Below are 17,060 nucleotides of genomic sequence, written 5' to 3' on the forward strand. Positions count from 1 at the left end.
CATTTGAATTTCATTATTGTTAAATAAAGCCTTTAATTTATTTTAGTAAAATCGATAATTAAATCTGAAAAATAATAACAATCTATTAGTAAATAATTAATTCATAAAATGTATTAAAACATGAAAATTAATAATTTAGCAAATCTGAAATAACAATTTGGCTTTATCTTACCCAAAGGCCCAATTGGAATGGCCCAACTCAATAATGGTTTGAGGGGGATCAATTAAGTTTCAAATTGAAACTTAATTGGTTTGGTTTTCTGAAAAAGAAACACGAGCAGGGGAAGGGGAAAGGGGGCCGAAACAGGGGAAGCGGAGCAAGGAGGGCACGAGGAGGAAGGAGGGAAGGGGGGGGGGAGGCGTCTGGCTGGGCGACGCAGCGCCGGAAGGCGACGGTGAGGGCGGTGGTTTGCGGTGGTGGTCCAGGCGAGGGGAGGAGGGAGTGCGAAAATGAAGGGGAAGCAGGGGAGGGTTGTGAGGGAGAGCGAGTACGAAAGGGTGGTTCTGGGCGGTGGTTGAGGTGGACGCGGTTGCTGGTGGTTATCGGAGGGATAAGGTGGTGATGGTGGTGCGGTGGTTGTGGTGGTGGCGTGGGGCGAAAGAGGAGGGAGAAAGAAGGAGGCAGGGGACGCGGGAGGAGGAGAGAGCAGGGGAGGGTGTTGTGGTGGTCGAAGGTGATTGTTGGGGTGGTGGTGGTCGAAGGTGGTTCGTTGTGGTGGTGGTGGTCGAAGGTGGTAATCGAATCAGAGAAGAGGAGGGGAGTGGAATTGGAGTTTTTGATTTTGGTTTTTGGTTGAGGAAATTGATCTCTGATTGTTGAATTTGTAAAGGGAAGGAGTAAGAATCCAATTTGAACTTGGCAATGAATGTGTATCAGATTTGAGGGAAAAGGAGAAGGAAGGAAGTTGACTTCCTGGTTTGAGCGTGGGGAGCAAGAAAATAAAGCTGACATTTTCATTTTTTTTTTTTTTTTTTTTTTTTATAATAAATTCACAATATTTGGCAAAAATTCAGAATTTTGTAATAAAATGTTTAATTAGAAATAATTCCTTAAAATAAATAAATTATCGTTAACGAAAATAAATAATTTCAGTTTATAAATTTATCGTTTAAAATAAATCGCAAAGACGATTAAAATAACGAAATTCGATTATTCGTAATTTAATTAAAAATGAAATCAAGTTAATAAATATATTTAATTTTAATAAATCGAATTTAAAATTCCGGGGTATTACATATATCTACTAGTATTTTATGCATGCGATGCGTGCGAATTTATATAAAAACTTTAAAATTGTATTACATCCACTAAATATAAACATTAGAATAAAAAAAAATGTTCACAAAGTTCGTATTTTAAAAAATTAAGGTTATACATCTAAATAGTGAAACAGAGTAATCATACGTTTACATGACAAAGAATCTAAATCTTAGTACCAAAATATAAATTCCAAAATTTCATCATTAACCCTATTTATGAACTTCAAACTCTTCGAAAAACACTCTACAACTTTTTTCAGAGCAAAGCTTGCAATCAACCAAATGACAGCATGATTAACAAATAATTGAATATGCAAATAATTTACTCTAGAACATAATGCATGCTTCCTAAGTTCTTGATGCAGGTTGAACCAGAATTGCATGCTTTCTTGCAGAGTGGGCAGATTAAGCAACAGCAGCAGCAGAGCAGAGTGAGCAGCAGCAGCAGCAACAGAGCTTTGTGGCTAGAAATTTGAGTAAACATGCATGAGATTAGCTCAACGAAATTCTGCATAGGTTGATTAGCTAATACATTCTCATCCAATAAACAGAATGAAATCTGGATTATCATATAGCAAAGAGATAGAGATGCATGCATGATTAGCAACACCAAATTATGAAATTATACGGCTGAGAATATGCTTGTGAAGGATAGTGTTAGAGATGCGACCCGAAAATCACCCATAGCTTTATCTTATTCGTCACCTGAAATGCTATGTGATTCACCTAATAAATCATAGAAGGTGAAGTATGTTGGTAATACAGTATCTGAAAAGGATGGTAGCATGGACTATTGGTCTGAACTGATTTCATTGTCATACCCAACATCAGATGCTGAATCGCGACCTAAAGTTAAAGCTTAACTGTAAACCTTAATTGCATCGAGTTACTCCTATTACAGTACAACACGTTGTTGGTTAAACGGAAGCTGAATACTAATCTCACTTTAATTGATGTGAATCGTGGTAGAAAATGGATGTTACCTATACATAAGCAGGGTTGCTTTATTGTTTTGTTCAAGGAAATGCATTGCATATAGTTTGTCTGTCTTCTTTTCTTCAAATAATCAAATGGTATACAACGTATTAGCATATGTCTCTCCTCACTAATTGATAAATGTCTAAAGTATCTCTTTATTTCAAATCACAAGTTAATTCAAAAATTCAGAAATAACCATAAATTAACTCATAAATTCAGAAAATAATCACACACAAAATCAGAAAAAATCACAAATTAATTCAAAAATTCAAATATGAAGTGACTGAATTTTAGTAATTAAAGAGAAGTCGGCGTACATACCTGAAAACCCAAATAGACAATGAGGAAAGCAAGAGTAGCCGGAAATCCGTATTGGTGCAACCCAAGTATGTTTCCCCTCTCTCAAATTATGCTGAAGCTATTCATGAAAGGGTTTATTAAATAATCCTAATCATTAATCCAAGAATTCAAAATAAAAAATCGACATCAAAAACCAAAATAAATCTGGCATAGAAAACATATACTCAGACTTAATCATCACTACCAAACCCAATTAAGGGGGCAGCCGTAAGTCCGGCCTTTTATTCATCATAGCCAACATTTTAGGTATAACAACATTGAATTGCATTGAATCAGACCATACAATTTCAATAATAATCATAGTAAAGCCTGATATTTTAATAATTATCAATATTTTAAAAATAATCACACAGAAAATAAAGGAAATAAATAAAGATTATCATAAAAGAATTAACCTTTGAAAGAATAATATCAAGCAGCTCTGCCCCAGCTTTCAAATCGTTCATCTCTGAAGTATTACTGCATAATAAAATGATCAACTAAAATCAAATAATTCCTCAAATTTATAACTCAAACTAAAAATTAAGGGAAAAATAAAAACAAACGGCCCAAAAAAGGGAGCTTTAAAGGCATATATCATAGTTGAATGTTTAAGAGTACTGTCTAACTCCTTATCAAAGGGTGAAATTAAGAAGAAAACATTACCTTCTAGCATCATCACGACCTTTTGCATCAATTTCTTTGTTAGGTGGATATATTGGAAAAGTTGATGGATCGCACGCATAGGGTTTGCTGTTGAAATACTGACAATTAGACCAAAAGATATCTCTATTAAGTGACATTGTCATAAACATTAAACTACAATGTGAAGGAAATATTTGAAAGGGATGAATTTGAATCAAACTAAGTACTCCTAATACCTCAGAACATAGAGCAGAAGAAGCATTTCCACGCATAAAAGTACTTGTTGTGTTGACTCGCCTCCATCTTCTTAATCTGCTTACGCAGATTGGCACCATAACGGGTACCTAAACAAAACAATATAATGATATTAATTAATTGTGATAATAAATTTCATCCACTCAGCCAGATCAGACAACAAAAGTAAGACGATAACTCACTCCTAATTCAAAATAATCAAGCAGAAACAATTACACAGGAAAGTCTTGAACTAACTTCTCATTATCCTACACCACTTCAATATGAAGTTGTCTTCTCCCAACCTACTACTAAGAGCTTGACAACCACCAGAGTCGTGAGACAGGTTACCCAAGACAGAAAAATCAAATTTAGCATTCTACAATTATTTCAGATGCATAAAATTAATACCCCAATCACCAAAACATCACAAATGTGAACTACAAACTCAATCAAGCTATTGACACATAACCAAATCAATCAAACTACAAATATTAGGTGTACTTTGGACTAAATCAATCAAATTTAAACCGAAAAATCTTAAAGTTGGAGGAAATAGACAGAAAGGTTAACTCCAAATCAAATTTAAGTTACTAAATTGAGATTGAATTTATGTCTAGCTAATTAATGTAATTTAATCCAAAATCAATTGAAACCAATCAATTGAAGTATTATATGAAAATTTCGAAATCAGATCAACAAAAAAAGAATTTAATAATTACCTGCCAATCAGAACACAATCACAATCTTACACATTTTAATCAAATTCTAAAAACAACTAAGATCCAAGTTTTGAATAATAACTTGGAATCCTTAGTAAAACAACGAAAATTCAGCATCACATTATGAAAAAACAATCCCAATTCACAGAAATGCCCTGGAAATTACATCTTATCAAACATACAATATTAAACCTTAAAAAGGTAGTAGTGAAAAGGAGCAAAACCTGGGCAAGAACTTGTTTATTCAAGCCAGATCCTTGAAAAAAAGTGACGGGCTTCGGCACCACCAATCCGACCATCATGATCCAAATCAACCCAAATTTCTGAAATTTCTCCATTCAATACAACAAACTCCATCAAAATCAAACAAATTACCAAAAAGAACCAACAAAAACACCCAATTATCGGACGACTTTGGTGAACGGTGGGTTCCGATTATCGGAAAATACAAAACCTTGAAAACCAATTCAGCTAAAGACAGAGAGATGAAAAAAAATCGCAAAAAAACTACCTGAATGCTGATTTGGGACGCGATTCGGCGAGGAAATGTAACCCTAAAACGACGACAATGGAGACGCGAGGAGAGAGAAACGTGCGAGAGGGGAGAGAGGACACAAATCGCCTCTGAAATGCGAGGAGAGAGAAAAGAGTGCAAGAGATAGGGGGTCAGCGAGCAGCATCAACGACTTCAAGGGTGTTTTGGTAATTTTGGCTGGGGACACGAAAAGTTAAGTTACGAAAAAGCCCTCAGCTCTTGGCTTATATAATAGAGATGAAGAGGTGAGGTTATTTTGGTAAATCCACTTTTCGTGTTCCCCTTGGATTACTAAAATACCCTCCACTCTTATACAATAGAGAATATAATGACAACCAAAGAAGTATTTTAATCAATCTTAGCCCCTTAAATAAATTCTTATCATTTTAATCAATCTGTTTATATGTGTTCGATTATATCTAACTTATATGTTTCTTATATTCGCACGCATCGCATTTATATTATATTCTTTACATGTTATTTCAGGTTTATATGTAATAACACAAATTTGTTCTTATATTCGCACGCATCGCGTGCATATAAGACTAGTTTCCTTGGATTAGAAGTGGCCTGTGGCAATGAGATTATTTCTTAATCAGCGGAAATATATTCTTGATATTATTAGTGAAGCAAGTTTGTTGGGAGCAAAGCCCAACTTCGATGGAACAAAATCATCAACTGGCACGAAGTGAGGGGGGTTTATTTTCTGAACCGGAGAAGTATAGGCGCCTTGTTGGTTGTCTTATTTACTTGACCATAACCCATCCTAAATTGTGCTATTCCGTACACAATTTGGCACAGTTCATGGGCGCGCCGAAGGTGGATCATTGGGAAGCCGCTTTACGAGTACTACGATATCTAAAGGGTTGTCCCGGTCAAGGAGTACTTTTGCGAAGAAATTGTAACTTGCAAATATATGGTTTTTGTGATAGTGATTGGGCGAGTTGTTCTATGACTCGACGTTCGTTAACAGGTTACTTTGTTTTGCTTGGCTCCTCCCCTTATCTCTTGGAAAACCAAGAAACAACCAACTGTGTCTCATTCTTCTGCTGAGGCAGAGTATCGCTCAATGGCGACTACTATATGTGAACTAAAATGGTTGAAATATATTATTTTCTGAAATTTTTCATAAAAGAACTAAACACATTGAAATAGATTGTCATATTGCAGGGGATGAGATTCAGTCGGGTAATATTTTGACACCTTACATTCGCACGGGAAATCAACTTGCGGATATTTTTATCAAAGCTCTTGGTAAACCACATTTTTTGTTACTCCTACGCAAGTTAAGCATTCAAGAATTTCATGCTCCAACTTAAGGGGAAGTATTAGAAGGGGTATAGTGTAATTAGGATATTGTAAATATTCTGTCATACATGTTAGGCAATTTAGTTTCCTTAACTGTTTAGGCGTTAAGTATATTGTCATTCATATTTAGGCGTTTTGTATCATTTATGTTTAGGAGTTTTGTATTTGTCATAATAGCTTAGGACTCTTCGATATCATTGTCAGTTTTCAATTTTTGATTTTTTGGTTGTATAAGACGTGTTTTATATTGAACATGAACTAAAAATAATCATACTTATAGTAATCATGTTAAATTTGAAAACTGACAACAAAAAACTGAAAGCTACTTTTTGTGGTTTTCATATTTTGGTAAACAAAAAACGATACCGAGCGGGCCATTGGGTGCTTAGCTTGTATTTATAACGGGTAGGCTGCACATATGCTTAACCAAGGAATACAGAAGAATAATCTTAACAAGGGAAGCTGTTGATCTGTTATACACATTCGACTCCTAGGGATGTCTGTGGTTGGCCTTGAAATTACAGATTTTTATCACAAAGGAAAGGGGATTCAACTCTCAAGGCCGTCCCACAACTTGCTATTTCCTCATTACTTCCAATATCATGAACTAGATAATGCAAAAACATTAAGACAGTGAAGAGAGAAAGCGTTCCAAATTTCATACAAAGTATTTTTTCTCTTTTTTTTCTTCTTTTTTCTCCCTACCAGTTCAATACAGGAACAGCTGAAATGACATGTTTACTACACACCACCATTTATAGTAGGTTACAAATAATTTACAGGATTATGCACCTTTTACAGTAATTAACAGAAGCATATACGTACACATCAACATTGACAGACTGTAGCGCAGCTCAGGTGAAAGAATGACGGATCTCAGCAGCAAACAACAATACCTGAGATCCTTTGTGCTTTGAGCATTGAGTTGGAGCTTTCTTTTGACTCTTGCACAATGCAGTTCTCATGCCTGATTCTTACGGTTAACTACCTTAGCAAAGCGACCTTTGATTCTTATTCTGTTGTCTGCTTGAAGCTTCCTCGACTCATATCTGATATGCTTTTCAAACCTGTTGGTTGCATTTCATAGAAAAGGTTATTTCCCTATAAAAGAAGTACAGAACACACAACCTTCCCATGTCCCAGTTTATGATCAGGATATTTATTTGAAGTTATGAAGCTGACACATGCAGTTTTGTTAGTCTTAACTCTTAGTTCTCTGTTCTGGAAACATAACAGTTCACTCTCGATTAGACCAGCTTCTCGGTTCGGTTCGGACTGAAGTCAGATAGTGAAGAGAATCATTCAAAATCTGTAGTCAAGCAATTTCCTGATAATCACGCAATTTGTTGGTTGGAGTGGATGAGATGAAAACATTAACCTTTTTCTATAGCTAAGGAGGCAGGGATAAAAAACGATTTCTCAGTTCTGCTTGAGCTTGGAAGTAGATCATTGACAGTGATTAATAATTGACCCACCATTAAGAAATTATTCTCTTTGGACACAATTTAGGACTCTTAAAGACTCGAAGAAAATCAAAAGGCAATACTAAATATGTTACCTCCGAGTCCTCTTCTTTTCTTTGTATCGCGACAGTGCTGAATCCCGTTCTGCACTAGTAAGTTCACGTGTGGCAACATTCTGAGTGAAACCCGTTGATTCATTTCCGTTGGGGTGCTGTGAATTCCATCCATTTGTGGTAAGATTTGTACTGTTACACATATCTGAAGGTGTATTGGAATTTAAAGCACTATCTTCAATATGGCTTCCCGACAAGGCAGAGGAAAGGCATATGTCATTTACATCCTCACCGGTGCCATTGTACCAAGTATAGGGGCTTTCCTGAACGAGAAGAGTACAAGAGGATCATTGATCACATTTGTAAAATATATATTTCATCAAAATATCATGAACAGGTGCTAGCTATAGATATTACGTCGAAAATTTTTGTTGGCTTGCTTTAGCTAATCCTTTAGTTTCTATACTTTATTCTGTAATGTTTTCTTCGGTGCATTTCTCATTACAGGATATCAACTAAGGGTGGTTGACGTATATTAAAGCATCTATAATGCCTTAATCCAGTTTGATGATCGTGTGGTTACTCACCCTTCATCTCTCTTTTTCTTTGTACTTCATTGTTCAAAAGTTCAAATAATTCAGATACATATTCAACTTGCCAATGCCAACTTTAAGACATGACTGAAGAAGTTTCAAGAATCAAGAACTCCCCGTTTATAATAGGTTAGTAAAGTAATTCATCTCACATCTAAGCACCAACAGGCAACAACAATGATACGGTTTTGATCCTGTCATTGGCAAGGTATAGAAAGGTACAAACATAGTCATCCTACCCTGGTTGAGACTATCAAAGAGACAGTTCTTGATGAAACATAAATGATGTTAGATGACTGATGGGCCCTAGTGAAAAACATGAGCCAGAGCATAACAAGGAAATTTACTGCTTTGGATTTGGATCACAATGGATTAAATGCAATTGCTCATGAAACTATACATGATTTTCGCTGTAATGGTATGTCACATCAAGTGTGGATTGGTACCAATCTCTATTACGACAGGGGTAAGCTAGCATATACTTCGTACTTAAGACCAAAAACCACCACCACACCTAATCCCCGGAAAACATATGCCACGAGTGTGACCAATTTGAGTGAGTTGGTGGTGGATGTTGATGATCTGGCATAGAATGAACTACAGAATGCATCTAGAATCTAAAATCAAATAGTGACAAATAATTATCAGCCTCCCCTGCCCCAATAAACTAGGATATAGAATGTCATTGTTTACTTATTATATAATGGAAGCAGAAATTGCCAGGAGACAAATCCAGAAGCAGCTTATACCTCATTCCCATTAAAAGTGGGGTGCTCCTCATCATGTTGGTAAGTTTGAAATTTATGCTGTATACTGGAGTCTTTTTCATCTTCATCAGCCACAGTGTGGTGGTTAACACGGGGTTTCACATCTTGTTGTATACCAGGCTCCGACTTTGCTAGTTCGCGAAGCTGATAAAGTATCTCATGCTTGCGCTGCCCACAAGATAGGTTCCTGTCCTGATAGATAGAAGAGATTTGCTCAATGAGTGAAGAACTTCACATCACTATAAATGCCTCAATGGTAAACGCAACCACATGTTTCACATAATTTTCTTAACACTAGAATAAATAAAACAAATAATCTCTGACCCGAATGCCTGAGTTGATTGTTATAGACTTTTATTTATCATATAATCATTCCCTAGTTAGTAATCATAAGCTTAACTTCGGAGAAAATGAAACAAACAAATTATCCCACATCATCTCTAGGGTAGCATTCAGATACCATATGTAATGCTGATCAGGCAATTGGTTTGCAAATAATCAATGGACTCCTACCTTTTTTTTTTAAAACATACCACAAACAGTAGCACACAACTCAAAGCTAACATGATTAGCACAGTAAAGAATTGGCATACTTCATTTGCCCATAAACCAAATAAAACCTATCAAACAATACAGGTTCAGTCAAGGTGTACGCAATTGTACTGGTGAAAGCCTAACCAATGTATAAGGAGTCCAGATTCGGACAAGGCATACACATCCTTACTGGTTAAAGGCTAACCAAATAAAGAAAGGCATATGCAGCCTTCCCATTTAAAGGATATTACCCTAACAACCTCAATTCCTCAAATAATAACATTTACAGAAATAGGAAATACAGAATCAGCCGCAATTTGTAATAAGAATAGACCAACAACTGAACAACATACAACCAAAATCGAACAAACCAACCAAAAAGATCATTTATTAATTACACATCCAACTATTAAAGTTCATAAAAGCACCATATACAGACTAATAGAAACATAAATTAAACAAAACATTACTCTATTAAGTATAAACCCAACAGAAAGCCCGAGTTAATATCCGATGTTGATTAATCTCACGCACACAAACAATAAAACCCGAAAAAAGAACACAAACCTTAGGCAAAGGAGGCACCACCATAGCTTGAAAACCATGATCAAGCCTATCAGTAGAAACAATCAAATCATCAAGACTAACCATAGTAGGAACATCCCAAACAAACAAATCAGAAAACCCATCATCATTTCCCTCCTCATCTAACCCAGAAAACAAACCCTTATTACTAACAGCATCACTCTCACCACCGATACTCAAACACTTAGAATCAAACCCTTCAAACCCAATTGAAACAGAGAGATCAGCAACAGAAGGGCACCCAGTAAACCCTTCCAGAGGCCTCCTGTCATGGTTTAAAGAACTTCCAGAAAGGCGGCTATGGCATTCATAGTCACAGTTCTGACACAACACAGAGTTTTCTGTGTGGCAGAAGATTGATGCAGGGGATGAATCACATGCATCACAGAGCTGAAATCGAGTGTGTTTTGTGAATAATTGGTTTGTTGAGTGAACTTCTCTGTCACAAGACAAGCACAGCTTTGCAGAATCTGCTCTGCAGTAGATTAACGCTACTGAATCTGTACAGAAATCACATAGGCGTTTATGGGTGTTTGTTTGATCATTTTGGGGAGAATTTGGCATGATTTTGTGGGTTTTTGATGGGGGTTTTTAGAAACGGCTAGAAAATTGTTTTGTTTGGGTGTCGGAGAATCAACCCTAATGTATGTGAATCTGTGTAATTGTCAAATGAAATCTTGGAAATAAATGAGATAAGATAAAGAAATGGAGAAAGAGCATGGAAAAGTAGGTTGGTAAGAGGAAGGTTGTAGAATCACGTATAAAGAGTTGATTTGGAGTTATTTGGGTATGACTTTTATCGTGAGTTAGTACAATGGATCCCGCTCCACTTAATAGTCATCGACGTAGAGTTTAATTCAAATTTCGTCTTCTTATGATATTTATATGATGTCATTAATCATTAATCTACCGCTAAATATTACTCACTTGTTTCCATCACCACAAAAAAAAATTAAAAAATTACTCACTTGTCACTAGGACAGTAGGACTCGATTAGGGGAACATAGTACGCGTGTATGCTTGCCTCCCAATTAGCCAATTAGGTGATACCAATATAGTCAGAAATCGATTTGATTTCGACTCGATTGGACAATAAAATCTGTTTTCACAATCTATACTAATATATTAAAAAAGTATACGTGTCATGTGTCACACTGTTTTAGCACTACAACTATGCCGTGTCACATATTTAGCAAACATCATTACAACAAAAATGTGTTAATACAAAGATTTGAACTTGTGACCAATAAGTATATACTCCCTCCGTCCCAGATTAGTTGTTACACTTTCCTTTTTCGTCCGTCCGAGATTAGTTGTTACACTTCTAAATTAGGAATGACCCCACAATTATTATATTGTCTCTCTCTTCCCACTAAATTTTTTTCTGTCCCCACACCCTCTCACATTCAATTAAAAAAAATACCCCACTAACTCCTATCACATCTACTTTTTCAATAAAATAACAATTGATAACCAAACAACCACTTATCACCTAAAACTTTGTGTAAAGGTAAGTGTAACAACTAATCTGGGACGGAGGGAGTAAATGATAAGTCTTACCAACTTAGCCAAATATTCGTTGTGCTTTATTACTCTATATAAATATACTTAACTTAAAAGAAGAGTGATTAATTTTACTAATCTTATCACAATGCAATAGTTATATTAGGCACTTTAAATTTTGTTAAAGAAATAACTTATCAACTGTAATTTTGTGGCATTTGAATATTTTTTCCCCATTTGCGACACATAAAAATATTTTTCTTTTATGCAAGTTTTTTATTTAAAAAAAGTCAAACAAATATATATTATTCAAAGTACCAACCCGATGCATCGCTCGGGCAACACACTAGTTTGTACTTAACTGGAGGTGAAGTTTACGTAAGATCCGAAAATCCGGCCTGAATCCGATAACTACTTCTATCTCATCAATTGATAGATTAAAATGACATATAATAGGATAATTATGTTATTACTCCGAGTGAAATATAGTACCCTGAGCGCTGATCGTTTTCTATATAATGTCTTTTGTGATATTAAGTAATCTGATTTAATTTAATTTCAAAACTACAATAGATCAAAAGACACAATTGTTGAAGGTTCTATCAAACATCGATATGTAAGAGGGTATACAAGATGTTCGGTGTGCAATGATCGTAGTTTTGCAGAAAAGAGTTTTATTTGATTCTATTTGTTATGTATTTGATAACTTCAAATCACTTGTGTAGATGTCGTGACTTTTATCAATGAATTAATTTTAGTTAAAAATATAGTAATAATATAGTCTGAATCCGACTCAATATGAGATGAAATGATCCGATTTTAATCTGAGTTCGAAATCCAACTTTAAAAAATCTGAGTCCTAATAGAGGAAGAAAACTAAGTATGTTAGTGACCTCCATTTGATGAAAAGTTGGACCCAGTTTGGGTTAAGTGACAAAAAAAACCTTAAACTTTTGAATAATTTAAGATACTCCGTAATAAATCAATAATTTTTTCATAAGGTAGTAATTGATAAATTGATGTATTTCTAAGGTGGTAAATGACAAAAATTCCTAATTTGTTTAGACATTTCCCCCAAAGATATTATAACCGGTTTAGTCGAATTGGAAAAGGAGGTTATGAATTACTCTGTATAAAAATTTTGGTTACTTTTTATCGAGTAAAATAGTTATGTCATTCTTAAATCTTTAACCATTAATTTCGGTCGTAGTAAAATTTTAACTAAATCTCTTGCACGTATAAATGTACAATAGTTTTATAGTTTTATTGTACACCAGAATAACATTTACCCAATTTTTTGTAATTTAAATATTACTTAATTAAATTTTATATTATGAAAAAAATTGATGGATAAACCGTCTAAAGGATTAAATGATTAACTTTATACATTATTAGTGATTTTGGAGGAATATTTTTATTAAAATGAAAAATGTATCACTAAACATTATACTCAGTATAACTTTTACATTATACCGGGTAACTTTTAAGCATTTAGGTTAACTTTTATTCCAATGTACAATGTTAATCGTATTTTGTACACCACCTTTTAAATAAGTATTTGTGAAAATTAAAACGTATTCTACTATTTTTTAAATTCATTTTCAGCTACTCGGGTATGACATGTGATTATGTTAACACCATGGGTGTTCATAAAAAACCGTAACCGCAAACCGTACCGAAAATCGAAAAAATCGGACTAAACGGGCGGTAAACCGAACCGAAAAAATATCATAAACGGTTACGGTAACCAAACCGGCAAAAGTAACGGTTAAACGGGTTGGTAACGGTTACAATTTTTGACAAAACGGTTAACCGAAAAAACCGATAATTAAATTTTTTTTAAAAATATTCAAAATAATTTTGTTGGAGGTGACAAAATCACAAAATTATAGTTAAAGTATTTTAGTAACAATAAATATTTGTTTGTGTATTACTAGCCCAATTAGTGTAATTTCTTCTTAGGCTCTACGCTCATTAGTCCATTCTTGAAACAAGAGTACGTGAATTCGTAATTTTGTTTGAACTTGATGAACTTGTGTAATTTTAGACGATGCTTGGACTTGTTTTTGTTTGTTTCGATCTTAGAAATGTTATTATTTGTAAAAAAATAATACGATAAATGCGATCCGAAACAAAAAAAATGGATTTTTCGTTAACCATTTAAACGGTAACCGGTTTAAACGGCACGGTTATGGTTGATGAAAATGCCGAACAGAAATTTTCGGTTACCGAACCGAATCAAGTTTTGGGACGGTTAACCACCCATGAACACCCCTAGTTAACACAGTAGTAGTTCGATGACTTTTCTTTTATGCAAAGTAAGGATTAAATTAGGGGACGTTTGTTTCAGGGTCTTTAGGAAAGGAAAAGGGTATCAATACCTCACAGTTCCTTTGTTGTTGTTTGTTTATCCATTTGAATCATTCTCTTTTACCCCTCTCATTCCCCAATTTTTCTCTACTATGATCCCCCCCTCCCCCAAAGGTATCAACCTTACCCCCGGCCCAAACTCCTCTTCAACTCATCTTCCTTAACCAACATTGACTGTAATCCCCCGTAATTTTATACATTTTATTTATATATTTTAACGTATATTTAATAAAGAATTTACGAATTTTAGAAATAAATATACAATTAGCGTATATTTATTTTACTGCATTTTTAATATTTTCAATGATTTACGAAATCAAAAATAATTTTAGAATTTTAAGTTGAAAAGAATTTGAATTACGAAAATCGATTGAACTTAGAAAACGATCATATTCGGTTTTGGATTCGAATCTTAAAACTAAATTCCTAATTCTAGCCCAAATAATAAAACCCAAAACTTCCCTCATCCCTTCTCTACCTCTAATGCACGTGAAACAAAAAAAAAAATTCAACAAAGCAAAACCCTCTTTGAACTTCATGTGAAAACTAAGCAACAAAAGACTCCAACCCTCTTCCAAGGCTTTCACGTAAACTGCTCTCCCTTGCTTGCTTGTTGCCGCCGCCGTCGAGCCACCACCACCGGCTGCTTTCCTCCTCCATCGTCCGGTAACTCTCCTCTCCTCTTTCGCCCTCCTCCTTCACTGCGGTTTCGATTTCTTTTCTTTTCTTTTAATCGTTGTTGTTTGCCCAGCCATACAACCACCATGAGTTCTTCCTCGCCGCCAGCACAGCCGCCGCGAAAGCTTCACCGCCTCGCCGCCGCACGGTAACCGTCCCTTCTCTCCTTGTTCTCTTCAGTTCTCTTTTCTTGATTGGTTCTCTTTCGTTCCTTCATACTTTCTCTTTCTGCCCTTAATCACAGTGTTATTCGACCGGCTGCCTCCCACGACAACAACCACCAACCCAGCCGCTGCCGCGCCGCCGTGCCCCAGACCGCCCACTCTCTCCTCTTTCTTAAAACCTAAGTAACAAATTATTTTAATTATAGTTTTTTCATTTAAATTATGTTCTTGAATTAAATTTATAATCTTTGTGGTTTGAATATGATTTTCAGATTTGGTGTTGACATTATAAACTAATTATTTTCAGTTTTGGTTGATTAAAATATAAGTTAGGGTTTAATCATGTTATATTAATTCGAATTATGTTTTCTTGAATTAAAGTTATAGTTTTTATGATTTAAATTATAGATTTCAGATTATACGAATTATATAATAAAGTTACTAATTTTCAGATTATATGTTGTAGAAATTAATTTAATTATTTTCAGATTTGTTAATTACGTTTAAGTTAGGGTTTTAATGAAGTTTTATTAATTTAATTCATGTTTCTTGAATATAAATTATAAGTTTTTATGATTAAGTTAGATTGTCAGATTATATATTATGCTTAATTAATAATTTAATTTTCAGATTACATAATTGAATTGAAATAAGAGTTTTAATTATTTAAAGCATGAATTTTAAGGTTTTAATGGCTTTAATCATAATAGAATGATTATATATTATTAAAGCTATATATTATTTTTATGATTTTAAGAACGTTGATTATGTTTTGTGGACGTTTGAAATTATTTTATATTGCTGGAAATTTTAAAAGGGATGTTTTATTGGAGTTTAGAACGATTTGGGATCATTAGTTTAATAGTTATTATGCTTGGAGGTTATTTAGTTAAGTTTCGATATTGGGGATGGTTCAAAATATGTTTAGGGTGTACTTAGAGTACTTTATTATTGCTGTAAATTGTTGGAAATTGATTGGGGAATTTTATTGGTTGTTTTTAGGCGGAGAATTCTTTGTATGCGACTTTTGAATTCGTTAAAGTGACCTATCAGTGTGTTTACATAAGGTACGTACATACCTGTGTGCTTGGAATGTGTGTTATTTGATGAATCATGTTGAAATTTGTTGATGAACTTGGTTATGTTGGAATTACATGTTTAATATTGTTGGATGGACGTGTTGAACATATATATTTCGTTAAGAGAGTTATAACATGTTAGTAGATGATTGATGCGAACATGTTGGTTGGGAACATTAGATTACTATATATATTGATTCAGATCGATTGTTCGTTGTTTTCCTTTTAGCTTTTCACTACTTTATGAGGGCCGAGGACCTTGTTTAGTAAGTTGAAACCTTATACCCATATAGTGGGGTTGATCAGTATTAAAGGAAAGGTTGGATTAATTGGAATAAGTCTTGATTGACATCTCTGTGATCACTTACTTAATTCCAAGATAAAACAGTGGAGAATAATTGTTGATTGTACGACTTATGTGATTGTTGAGTCATAATAGAGTTTAATTTGTAAATCATGTAAAGTGAAACTGAGTAGCAATAGCTTTAGACTGTGCACGTCTAAAGTGACGGACAATCAGGAGTTGGGGTCATGGGTCGCCTATGGATTTCTCTGGGCCGGATTGATCACCGGTTCTATTTTATTCAAAAGTCCCTCGATATCGCAGGTCATTGGGGTTCACGGAGTCGCGCCCGTACCTCGTCTTCCTTAGTGAAGAAATATCTAGTAGACAACTCAGTCCATTGACTATTTCAATTAAAATAATGTTAATGATACAAAGGTCTAGTTCAGTCAAGTATGGTCTTCAAGTCAATATGTTTTGGTTAGCCTTGCTTATGTTTAATAGTATCATGTTAGGATTTTTATTGTTTTAGTATGTAGTACTCAACTTTGCTGATTACGTGCTTTGTTTGTGTGTGTTGATCATGGCTATGCCTTATTGATCCTGTGATGACCCATCTTTGGTGAGCAGTCTCTAAGGATCAATAAGTGTTGCCCATCTACAAGTTTGAAGATGATGCATCATTGGGATCGGGATTAGAGAGCTTGTATTTATTTTTGTTTTGCTAAGTGACTTGGTTTGTTAATTTGGACTTGAAACTTGTCGTACTATTTACATTTCCTTATTTTCGTTGATTGGTTTTTGGATTTAATAAGTAATCGACTATTTATAAACCTAAAAGTTAGTTTTATGTTTTTCGCTGCAAAATTCTGAATAAGCCGTTACGTTTTCACACGGGCGATAATACATTGATAATTCTCTATAGTTATATTTGTAAAAAGGGTTGTTTTAGAAAAAGGAGAATTGC

The 17,060-nt window shown here is 34.6% G+C and overlaps 2 protein-coding genes and 1 non-coding gene across 4 annotated transcripts; all 3 read right to left on the bottom strand.

The window, feature by feature from the left end:
- Positions 1-1,337: 1,337 nt before the first annotated feature.
- Positions 1,338-6,144, bottom strand: LOC130463713 (uncharacterized). Of its 2 annotated transcripts, none has more exons than XM_056832934.1 (7): positions 4,690-6,144; positions 4,403-4,501; positions 3,459-3,566; positions 3,244-3,341; positions 2,994-3,057; positions 2,560-2,650; positions 1,338-1,724 (listed from the first exon to the last, which is right to left on the bottom strand). In XM_056832934.1, exons 2-7 carry the CDS (start codon positions 4,478-4,480, stop codon positions 1,666-1,668), a joined length of 498 nt encoding a protein of 165 aa, XP_056688912.1. In that variant the 5' UTR covers positions 4,481-4,501; positions 4,690-6,144; the 3' UTR covers positions 1,338-1,665. The 2 variants fall into 2 exon arrangements, with proteins under 2 accessions (XP_056688912.1, XP_056688911.1); XM_056832933.1 differs by having other exon boundaries at positions 2,560-2,656; positions 4,690-6,142.
- On the bottom strand, positions 2,743-2,835 carry LOC130464749 (small nucleolar RNA snoR113). Its single transcript, XR_008925100.1, has one exon. It is a non-coding gene; the product is annotated as a small nucleolar RNA snoR113 (small nucleolar RNA).
- Positions 6,145-6,655: 511 nt separating the features above from the next.
- On the bottom strand, positions 6,656-10,832 carry LOC110791328 (zinc finger protein CONSTANS-LIKE 13). The gene is made up of 4 exons (XM_021996078.2): positions 9,999-10,832; positions 8,880-9,089; positions 7,580-7,860; positions 6,656-7,088 (listed from the first exon to the last, which is right to left on the bottom strand). Exons 1-4 carry the CDS (start codon positions 10,578-10,580, stop codon positions 6,983-6,985), a joined length of 1,179 nt encoding a protein of 392 aa, XP_021851770.1. The 5' UTR covers positions 10,581-10,832; the 3' UTR covers positions 6,656-6,982.
- Positions 10,833-17,060: the final 6,228 nt, after the last annotated feature.

This window comes from Spinacia oleracea, chromosome 6 (assembly GCF_020520425.1).
Source record: "Spinacia oleracea cultivar Varoflay chromosome 6, BTI_SOV_V1, whole genome shotgun sequence".
Lineage (NCBI taxonomy): Eukaryota > Viridiplantae > Streptophyta > Magnoliopsida > Caryophyllales > Amaranthaceae > Spinacia > Spinacia oleracea.

Excerpts from the sequence above, each read along its gene's own strand:
- LOC130463713 (XM_056832933.1), bottom strand. The coding sequence starts at position 4,480 with ATGATGGTCGGATTGGTGGTGCCGAAGCCCGTCACTTTTTTTCAAGGA. Across the intron at positions 3,567-4,402 it reads ATAAACAAGTTCTTGCCCAG|GTACCCGTTATGGTGCCAAT; the intron begins GTTTTGCTCCTT and ends TGTTTTGTTTAG. Across the intron at positions 1,725-2,559 it reads TTGTCTATTTGGGTTTTCAG|CCACAAAGCTCTGTTGCTGC; the intron begins GTATGTACGCCG and ends TCAAATTTCTAG.
- LOC110791328 (XM_021996078.2), bottom strand. The coding sequence starts at position 10,580 with ATGCCAAATTCTCCCCAAAATGATCAAACAAACACCCATAAACGCCTA. Across the intron at positions 7,861-8,879 it reads CCACTTTTAATGGGAATGAG|GAAAGCCCCTATACTTGGTA; the intron begins GTATAAGCTGCT and ends CTTCTCGTTCAG. Across the intron at positions 7,089-7,579 it reads GAAAAGAAGAGGACTCGGAG|GTTTGAAAAGCATATCAGAT; the intron begins GTAACATATTTA and ends TGCAACCAACAG.